The following is a 10,530-nucleotide window of genomic DNA, read 5'->3' as shown; positions in this document are numbered from 1 at the left end:
AAAAAAAAAAAAACCTTCAACCTCATAATTTCATATTTTTTTCTAAGCTCAAACTTGGAGCATGTGAGCAGGGGTAGAACACAGCTAGAAACCAGAGGTTGCAGTGAGTCAAGATAGTACCACTGCACTCCAGCCTAGGCGACACAGCAACAGAATCCGAAAAAAAAAAAAAAAAAAAAAAGAATTCCTCACCTTACTCAGTTCCAAGGGCCTTTGCTATTTTATTCCATTCCACAGAGGAGGAAACAGATTTAATGAGGTTGGACAGTGGATGGAGCTGAGTATAGAACGCGGGTCTGATCCTATGTGAAACTTCCTGTGACTCCAGGCTGAAGTAGAGCCTGGATTAGCATCTCTCTTTGGAGCTGCTTTTGGGAGGTGAAGGGTATGGAAAGTTCTAGAACTGCTTACCCTGGAAACTGGGGAAGTAGGTAGCCAGGTGGGAGGTGGGGATTTTCTCCTCCAGGATGTCGGTTTTGTTGAGGAAGAGGATGACGGAGGTACTCTTGAACCAGGGTAGTTCCAGGATAGTCCCGAACAAGGCGAGGCTCTCCTTCATACGGTTCTGTGTTGGGGGCAGAAACAGGTTATTGCTTCAGCTGGCCAGCTCGGACAGGAAACCCTCCCATCGCGGAGATGGGGCTGTTGGCTCCAGGGGCGTGGGCTCACCCCTACCTGCCTGGCTGGGGCTGAGGCGAGTGTGCCCGTGTTTCCGTGTGGACAGCTGCCTGGGTGTGCCTGACATGGTTTTGTGCCTGTGCTTGTTGGAAGGGTGTCCTCCCAACATTCATGTCCTCCCCAGAGCTTCAGAGTATGACCTTATCTGGAGAGAGAGTCTTGAACTCCTGGCCTCCCAGTATGCTGGGGTTACAGGCATGAACCACCGCACCTGGCCTGGAGATAGGGTCTTTGAAGAGGTCGTTAAGGTGAGGCAATACTAGAATAAGGTGGGCCCCCAAGTCCGTGACTGCTGTCCTTATAAGAAGAGGGAGGCCTGGCCAGGCACGGTGGCTCACGCCTGTAATCCTAGCACCTTGGGAGGTCCAGGCGGGCGGATCACCTGAGGTCAGGAGTTCAAGACCGTCCTGGCCAACATGGTGCAACCCCATCTCCACTAAAAATACAAAAACTAGCTGGGCGTGGTGCTGCACGCCTGTAATCACAGCTACTCGGGAGGCTGAGGCAGGAGAATTGCTTGAATCTGGGAGGCAAAGGTTGTGGTGAGCCGAGATCACGCCACTGCACTCCAGCCTGGTGACAGAGCGAGACTTCATTTCAAAAAAAAAAAGAAAGAAAAGAAAAAGAAAGAAGAAGAAGAGGGAGACCTGGCCGGGTGCAGCAGCTCACAGCTGTAATCCTAGCACTTTGGGAGTCCAGGAGTTTGAGTCTGCAATGAGCTATGATCACATAACTGCACTGCAGCCTGGGTGACAGAGCAAGACTCTGTCTCCGAATAAAAAGGAGGAAGTTTGCACACAGACGTGCACACAGGGAGGACTGTGTGTTAGGTGGAGGCAGAGATCAGGGTGATACCCCGACAACCAAGGATCACCAAGGATTTCCAGCCACCACTAGGACCTAGGAGAGGCTTGGGACAGATTCTGTCTTGTCAGAAGGACCCAGCCTTGCCCACACCTCCCTCTCTGACTTCTGGCCTCCGGAACTGTAGAGAATAAATATCTGTTGTTTAAACTGCCGGGTCTGTGCAGCTTTCTTACGAAAGCCCTAAGAAGCGAGTTCATTTCATGTGGCTAGACTCGAGGACAAGCAGTATCAGGATGACCTAAAATTCATTCCATCTCATTCAGCCTGAAAGTCAAAACTATATCATCTGACCCAAACTGGGTGAAACCTTAACCCTCACAGTGACGCCTTGCAGGCGATAATGCACCCAACCTTTGGGCTCAAGGATTGAGCAGGAGAAAAGTTCACACTCGTAAAAGAAGCGGCCTCAGGCCTTTCTGAACAGAAGCAGAACATCGCCTCTGGGGAGAGACCTGCTCTCCTGGGACGACTGTGCTGGCCTGTGTGCAGGCGCCCGTGTCTCTCTCGGGGCTTGAGTGTTCCTCGATGCGGCCGGTGCTTGTGTAGCTGTGCATCCATGTGTGACTCCCTCAAGGATGTGGAGTGTGACAGAAGCCCTGGTGTTCCATGGTGCGGCCAGGATGCGGACAGGAAATTCCACGTGTGTGTGAGCACGTGTGTGAGCACTTGTGTGTGCAAGTGCATGTCCGTGTGTGTGTGTGTCTTCCTGTATGTGCATGTGCGTGTGCATGTGCCTTCATGTGTGTGCATGTGTGTATATGTGGGTGTGTGCATGTGTGTGCATGTGTGCATGTATCTTCATGTGTGTGCGTGTATGTGGATGTGTGTGCGTGTGCATGTGCCTTCATGTGTGTGCATGTGTGTATATGTGGGTGTGTGCATGTGTGTGCATGTGTATGTGCATGTGGGCGTGCGTGTGTGTGCATGTGTGCGTTTGTATGCGTGTGGATGTGTGTGCGTATGTGTAGTGTATATGTACGTGTGTGATGCATATGTGCATGTGTGTGCGTGTGTGCATATGCCTGTATTGCACACGTGAGTGCATGTATGTGCACGCATATGTGCACGTGTGATGTAGGTGTGTTCACGTGCATATATCGTGCATGTGCATGCGTTTATTGCACGTGTTCATGTGCATGTGTGTGCACGTGTGTGCATGTATTGTACACATTCGTGTGTTTATTGCATGTGTGTGTGCATGTGTGTGCATTGCATGTGTGTGTGCATGTGCGTGTGTGCATGTGTAGCGTATGTGTGTGTGTGTCTGGGGTCCTGGCCAAACACTGTGGGTCTGTGTCTTGGGTTGCTACAATCTGACCACGAAAGCCTGAAGGGGCAATTTCATAGCCATGCTGGGCACACAGGCCCGTTCAGGGCAGGGACACCTCCCTTTCTGCACCAGAGCTTCCTGCTCAGGTGACGGGCCCTGGGCCAATAAGTGGGTACGGTGAGGGAGGCGGCGGCGCACCTCCTGGTTGTTCTCCTCCAGGCACTGGTCATATTCACTCAGCGAGGCCAGGTAGATGAGGGCGATCACGTTCTCAAAACAGTGGATCCATTTCTTACGCTCTGACCTCTGGCCCCCGACGTCCACGATCCTACAGGGAATCGAGGTGCCCCCTTTCAGAGCTCAGGACCTTGCTCCGTGACACCCCCAAACCCCATCACATCTGGGATACGCCAAGATCAATAATAGCAACAAGCAAGAATAGGTGTTAGCCTCTTGTGGATTTGCCATGTCATTCCCGCAAGGCAGGAATGAGTCTTACGCCCGTTTTACAGATGAGGAGGCTGAGATCCAGGGAGGAGAGGGGACTTTCCCAAGCTTCTACTGTGCTGGGCTGCCTGCTTTCTACCCCTACATTACAGGGTCGCAGGCCAGACAGATCTGGAATGTGCCCTGGTGCTGGCTGGGCACACCGCACACCGCAACAAAAGCCTGCCCCCACCTTCCTGTTCTCTCTCTTCTGAGAAATGTGGGTCACTGATAACCATCTGTGCGTCATTTCCCTGGGGATGCAACCGTTACTCAGGAAGTGCCAGAGCAGAGGCTTTGGACGGGCCCGGGCCAGGGCCTCAAGCAAGATGGGACTTGCCCCATTGCACAGGAGGGGAAACCGGGACTGATGATTAAGCAGTTAGGCTGCAGCTGCTGTATGTGTCTCCTGATCCCTGAGACCCACTTCTCCCACGCGTCCTCAGAGTCCCTCAAACCCCACATCCAGAGCCAGATGGGGTTGAGAGGGGGGTCTGGAGAATGAGACACGGGGTGGGATTGGCCCCTGGCTAGTTGGGAACTGTGGGCATCACCTCTCATCTCGGGTCTCAGTCTCCTCTGAGCCCTCACTCCATTCATTCGCCTCACTCCTGGGCCACACCTAAAAATCACCTCCTCAGCCCAGACTTCCGCATGCTTTCTCAGCCTCTACTTTCACTCCTAAACTTTTACCCATCCACCCACCCATTCATCAATTTATTCGCCCATCCATCCATCCATCCACCCACCCACCTATCCATCCACCCATCCATCCACTCATCCATCTACCCATTCATTCATCCACTCATCCATCCTCCCACCCATTCATCCATCTACCCATCTATCCACTCACTCATCCACCCACCTACCCATCCACCCACCCATCCAGTCATCCATTCCTCCATTCATCCATCCATTCATCCACTCATCCATCCATCCTTCACTCATCCATCCACCCATGCATCCATTCATCCATCACACACCACCCATCTACCCATTCATTCATCCATCCATCCACTCATCCACCCATCCATCCACCCATTCATCCATCCATCCACCCCACCCATCCACCCATCTATCCATCCACCCTTCGGTCTATCCATTCACTCATCCATCCATCTATCCATCTACCCATCTATTCATCCATCCATCCACCCTTCCATCTATCCATTCACTCATCCATCCATCTATCCATCTACCCATCTGTTCATCCATCCATCATCCACCTGCCTGTCCACCCATTTACTCAATCCACCTATCCACCCACCCATCCATCTCTCCATCTACTCATTCATCCACCCATCTATCCACCCATTACCCATCTACCCATCCACCCATCTACCCATTCATTCATCCATCCATCCACTCATCCACCCATCCATTCACCCATTCATCCATCCATCCACCCCACCCATCCACCCATCTATCCATCCACCCTTCGGTCTATCCATTCACTCATCCATCCATCCATCTACCCATCTATTCATCCATCCATCATCCACCCCCCTGTCCACCCATTTACTCAATCCACCCATCCACCCATCCATCTCTCCATCTACTCATCCATCCACGCATCTATCCACCCATTACCCATCTACCCACCCATCCATCTACCCATCTATCCACTCACTCGTCCACCCATCTGCCCATCTACCCACCCTCCCACCCATCCACTCATCCATTCATCCATGCAGTCACCCACCCATCCATCCATGCATTCACCCACCCATCCATCTATCCACTCATCCATCCATCCTTCACTCACTGATCCACCACCCATCCACTCACTCATCACCCATCCACCAATCTACCCATTCATTCATCCATCATCCACTCATTCATCCATCCATCCACCCATTCATCCATGCATCCCACCCATCCATCTATCCACTCATCCATCTATCCTTCACTCAGACATTCACCCATTCATCCATTCATGTATCACCCATCCACCCATCCATCCATCCATTCATCCCTCTTTCCATCCATCCATCCATCCATCCACCCACCCATCTAGCCATTCATTCATCCATCCATCCACTCATCCACCCATCCATCCATCCACTAGCCATTCATTCATCCATCCATCCACTCATCCACCCATCCATCCATCCATCCATCCATCCATCCACCCACCCATCTAGCCATTCATTCATCCACTCGTCCATCCTCCCACCCATCCATCCACTCATCTATCCCTCAACTTATCCATCCATCTATTCATCTGTCCATCCACCCATTCATCCACCCATCCATTCCCTTCCATCTTTCCAACCATCCATCCACATTTACCAACTTCTACTCTGACCTTTAGCTATTCACTAAAGAATCAGAGGAATCAAACTCAGCCCCTAACCTTGTGAGGCTCTCCATCTTGTGGAGGAGACCGACAGGAAACAGATAAATTATGAACCTTCCTGGTAAGGACTATTGCAGAGGCCAGAACAATAGGTTTGGGGGATTTAGGGAAAGGAAGGCCAAATAGGAGTAGGTCAAACAGAATTCCTGTCTCTGGGCATCATCTTGCACACCTGCTCAGTTCCCTGCCATCAACCCATGGAAACAGATCTTGCTAAGGTCACCAGTGACCCTCTAACTGCCAATCCCAGCGTCATTCTTCTCACTGTATTCTTGACCTTTCCTTGACCTTTGACATTGGCCATTGCTCTGCTGGGTTCGGGTCAGGGTTGCTGCACTGGCCATTCCCAACTCTGTCTGCCAGCTAAGGTGGTGTCCAGCCACCTCCCCAATGCCCCTAGGCCCCTCAGACTCAACCTGTCCCAAAGGACTCCATCTTTACCTTTTCATCCCCCAGCCCACGGGCTCCACTGTCTACCCCCATCACTTTGACAAAAAACTCGGGTGTCATTTTTGACTTCCTGTTCTAATTCCCACACTCATCCACTCCTGCCCGTTCCACATCAGAAACAACTCTTGCCCATTCCTTCCTTTCCATCCCCACACCCACTGTCCTGGCTCCTCCTTTCTCTGAGTTTCCTGACTTGCAGCCTCACCCTCTAGTCCATCCGCCAGTGTTGATGACTACAGGGATTACCTCTGAGCTCCCCAGATCGGGCCTCCCCAGGCCTGGTCCTGACTGTATAGTCTCTATTTCCTCCTCCCCAGCAGCCCCTTCAGGGTTAGGACTAGTGAACTCCAATTCATCTGTCAAAACCCCATTAATGTCCCCTCCTCCAAGAAGACATTCCCTCCTGGATCTCTGATGCCTCAACCTGGGCTCCTCCAGTTCCCACTCCTGACTACCTGGGGGCCTGGAGGTGTCTACATCGAGCTTTGCTTCCCCTAGCCTGGCAGCTCCTTGAAGGCTGGGACTAAGAAACTCCTACTCATTCCTCAGGGCCCCAGCTCCTTTGCCCCTCCTCCTCCTACAGGAAGCCTTCCCTGCCCCCTAGGCTGGGCCTAGGTGGAGCGCTCACCGCAGGTTGGTTTTCTGCACGGAGAAGCAGTACTCGTTGATGCCAGTGGTGGGCATGCGGCTGCGAAGCACGTCCTGAGCCGTGGGGACGTAGCCCTCCTCAGTGATGCGCTCCAGGTGGGACAGGTAGCTACAGAGCGAGGAGTCCTGAGGCCTAGCCTTACAGCCAGCCTCCCTTTGCTTCCCAGGCCCCTACAAAAGGCCCAGCAAGGACTCTGCTGGGGCCGCTTGGGGAGGAGAGCTCCCTGGGTGGGGGCGGGATCCCTGGGGTTGGCAGATGGCCCAGGAGTGTACCCCACCTGAGGCAACGGAGCCCCAAGGAAAAGCAGCTTCACACACAGAGCAGGGTGACCCAAAGGATGGTGTGACATGAGGAATGGCCTCATCGGGGAGTGGTGTCCCCTGGGAGAGCTGCTAAAGTTTAGAGTCCCCCCGAAAACAGGGTCACTCTAGGAACAGGGTGCCCCCAAGAACAGGGTCACTCCAGGAACAGGGTGCCCCCAAAATAGGGTCTCCTCAGGAACAGGGTCACTACCAGAAAAGGGTCCCCCCAGAACAGGGTCCCTTCTAAAACAGGGTCACTCTAGGAACAGGTTCCCCCCAGGAATAGGGTCACTCCAGGAACAGGGTTCTCCAGGAATAGGGTTCCCCCAGGAACAAGGTCCCCCCAGGAACAGGGCTCCTCCAAGAACAGGGTCACTCTGGGAATACAGTCCCCCCAGGAACAGGATCACCCCCAAGAACAGGGTCACTCCAGGAAAAGGATCAACCCCAGAAGAGGATCCCCCAGGAAATAGGGTCTCCCTGGGAACAGAGTCACCCCCAGGAATAGGGTCCCCCCAGAAACAGGGTCACCCCTGAAATAGGGTCCTCGTGGGAACAGGGACCCCAAGGCACAGGGTCACTCCAGGAACAGGGTTCTCCAGGAATAGAGTCCCCCCAGGAAGAGAGTCCCCCCCAAGAACAGGATCACTCTAGGAATACGGTTCTCCCAGGAACAGGGGCCCCCCAGAAACAGGGTCACCCCTGAAACAGGGTCCCCGCAGGCACAGGGACCCCCAGGCACAGGGTCACTGTAGAAACGGGATTTCCCCTAGAATGGGGTCTCTCCAAGGAACTGGATTCCCTCAGGAACAGGGTGGCCCCTAGAACAGAGTCCCCCTGTGAATAGGGTCACCGCAAGAACAAGTTCACTCCCAGAACAGAGTCACCCCCAAGGAACAGAGTCCACCCAGGAACAAGGTCATTCCCGGAAGAGAGTTCCCCCAGGAAAAGGGTCACCCCCAGAACAGGATCCCCCCAGGAATTAGGGTCCCCCCCGGAAGGACCTCATCCTGGAGCAGGGCCACCTCACAGCCCATCTGCGCCCACAATACCTCTGGCTGCAGGAAACCAGGCAGCCTGGCCCCTGCCCTCAGCCCCTCCCCACGCGCCCATCCCCCGCAGACCCCAGACTCACTACACAGCTGAATCAAGCAGGTGGAATTCCCGCCGGCGCTCATAGCAGGCCCGGATGCCGGCATCCCTCCACAGCCACTGCATGGCCACGGCGTAGCGCTTCTCAAACGTGGTCACTTTATAGGGGTCCTGGCTCATGACCAGGCTGGCGTGGTGCTGAGGAGGGAGGACAGGGGCAGTTAGGGTAGCCTGTCTGAGTGGGGCTGCCCTCCCCAGGCATCTCTGCAAGCCCCCGCGTCCCTCCCTGAAACACCCTCTTCCCACTACCCTTCTTGTTCCCCAGAAGCCCCGAGCCCCCCACACACGTTTAATTTGTCCTCCGTCTGGTTTGTGCATGGATCCCCGCAGGGACAAGCGCAGGCCAGCACATGAGGGGCTGCAGAGGGCACAGGTGCTCGGGCGATCTCAGGCTCAGGGGGCGCATGGCACCGGCAGGTGTCAAGGGCCTCCTTGGCAGCCAGCCCTGCTCTTTACACTAGCTGGCTCCCAGGAAGCACGGCACTCACAGTCCCCCCATTCTATACAGGAAGACACAGAGCACTGAAGCAATGTGCCCCTCAGAGGCCCCCCAGCAGGCGCGTGAACCCTGAGCTGCCCGCCGGAACCTGGGCTTCCCCTCCTTTTCCCCAAACAGCCCTGGCTCCCTCCAGGCGCTACTAGCATTGCTCAGACCTTTGTGATGGACTGAGTGTTGTATGTGCATTTCTCTGTGTGTGTTCACGTACAAGTGTGCTCGTGTGTGTGTATAGATGTACACGTGTGCACGGGTGTGTCTGGGTGTGTGATTTGTGTGCATATTTGTGTGTGGGGCACGCACATGTATCCTTGGGTGCATTTGTGAGTGCGTACATAGGTGTGCTTCTGTGTGCATTTGTATGTGTGCACACGTGTGCGTGCATGTGCGTGGGGGGATTGCATGCAGGCGTGTGTGTATCTTTGTGTGAGTTTCTGTGTGTGCATGTGTGTGTGTGTGTGCATGTGGGAATTTGCATGCACGCTTGTGTGTGTTTGTGGGTGTGTTCACGTGCATGGGCGTGTTTGGGTGTGTACATTTGTGTGTGCACTTATTTGTGTGCATCTGTGTGGGGGCAGCTGCATGGATCTTTGTGTGCATTTGTGTGTGTGCACACGTGTGCATGTATGTGCGTATACTTGTGTGCACTTGTATGTACACACACATGTGCACGTGTGCATTCATCTGTGTATGTGTGTGGACATGTGCGTGTGGGCATGCATGTGTATCTTCGTGAGCATGTCGGTGTGTGTGTGTCCTTATGTACGTGTGTGCGCGCATACATATGCGTGTGTGCGTGCATGTGTGTATACGTGTGTGTGCACTTGTATGTATGCACACATGTCTGGAGGACATGGCCTTGCCCCAGGGTTTAGGGACCCTGTCCTGCCCTGAAGTCTGGGGCACTTGGCCCGGCTCCGGGGTCTGGGGAACCCTGCCCTGGGCCCCTGCCTGCCCTGATGGCTCACCTTGCTCTCAGACCTGCTAAAGGGGATCTGCAACCGCTCCATGGCTTCGATCATGGCCCGCATGGACACGAAGATGTTCTGGTAGACCAGGGGCCGGAAGCCCTTGCGCTCCTCCTCTGAGTAGCCGGCGCCGTGGATGATCCGCATCTGCTTGATGAAGGTGCTCTTCCCGCTCTCGCCAGGGCCTGGGGACAGAGCAGCAGAACCACTCAGCCCACGACAGGGCTCCCACCCCCGACACCCCAACCCCACGTCAGACACCCCCAACTCCACGCCAGGCCTCCTAGGTTCAAATCCCGGTGCAGCCGGGGCATCACTCGGTGACCCTAGGCTAGCGACTTTGCCGCTCTGTTCCTCGGTTTCCCCATATGTAAAACATGAACTTCAGGCTGGGCACGGTGGCTCATGCCTGTAATCCCAGCACTTTGGGAAGCTGAAGCAGGCGGATCACCTGAGGTCAGGAGTTCGAGACCAACCTGGTCAACATGGCGAAACCCCGTCTCTATTAAAAATACAAAATTAACCGGGTGTGGTGGTGCATGCCTGTAATCCCAGCTACTCGGGAGGCTGAGGCAGGAGAGTCGCTTGAACCTGGGAGGCAGAGGTTACAGTGAGCTAAGATTGCACCATTGCGCTCCAGCTTGGGCGACAGAGCGAGATTCTGTCTCAAAAAAACAAAACAAGACAAAAAAAACAAAACACAAACTAAAAAACATGGACCTCAACAGACCATGCCTGCTGCATCAAAATGAGGGCCAAATGAATTGATTATAAAATATTCACAGTAAGGGTCACAAACTCCGGTTCCCCCAAGGGCCAGATCCAGCTATTTTTGTGTGGCCAGCAAGTTTTT

At 54.1% G+C, this 10,530-nt stretch overlaps 1 protein-coding gene across 1 annotated transcript in view; it reads right to left on the bottom strand.

Annotated features, from left to right (window-relative positions):
* The window catches only part of GNA15 (guanine nucleotide binding protein (G protein), alpha 15 (Gq class)), a 27,990-nt gene that overhangs the window by 5,475 nt on the left and 11,985 nt on the right, over nucleotides 1–10,530 (bottom strand). The window contains exons 2-6 of the mRNA XM_011964078.1: nucleotides 9,678–9,862; nucleotides 8,197–8,351; nucleotides 6,739–6,867; nucleotides 3,014–3,143; nucleotides 412–565 (exon numbers count right to left, since the gene is read on the bottom strand). Coding sequence (XP_011819468.1) covers nucleotides 412–565; nucleotides 3,014–3,143; nucleotides 6,739–6,867; nucleotides 8,197–8,351; nucleotides 9,678–9,862 — 753 coding nt within the window. The remainder of the gene's footprint in view (nucleotides 1–411; nucleotides 566–3,013; nucleotides 3,144–6,738; nucleotides 6,868–8,196; nucleotides 8,352–9,677; nucleotides 9,863–10,530) is intronic.

The sequence above is a fragment of the Colobus angolensis genome, unplaced genomic scaffold, assembly GCF_000951035.1.
Source record: "Colobus angolensis palliatus isolate OR3802 unplaced genomic scaffold, Cang.pa_1.0 Scaffold64, whole genome shotgun sequence".
NCBI lineage: Eukaryota > Metazoa > Chordata > Mammalia > Primates > Cercopithecidae > Colobus > Colobus angolensis.
Note: the sequence above shows the minus strand (reverse complement) of the source record. Positions and strands in the feature narration are given on the sequence as shown.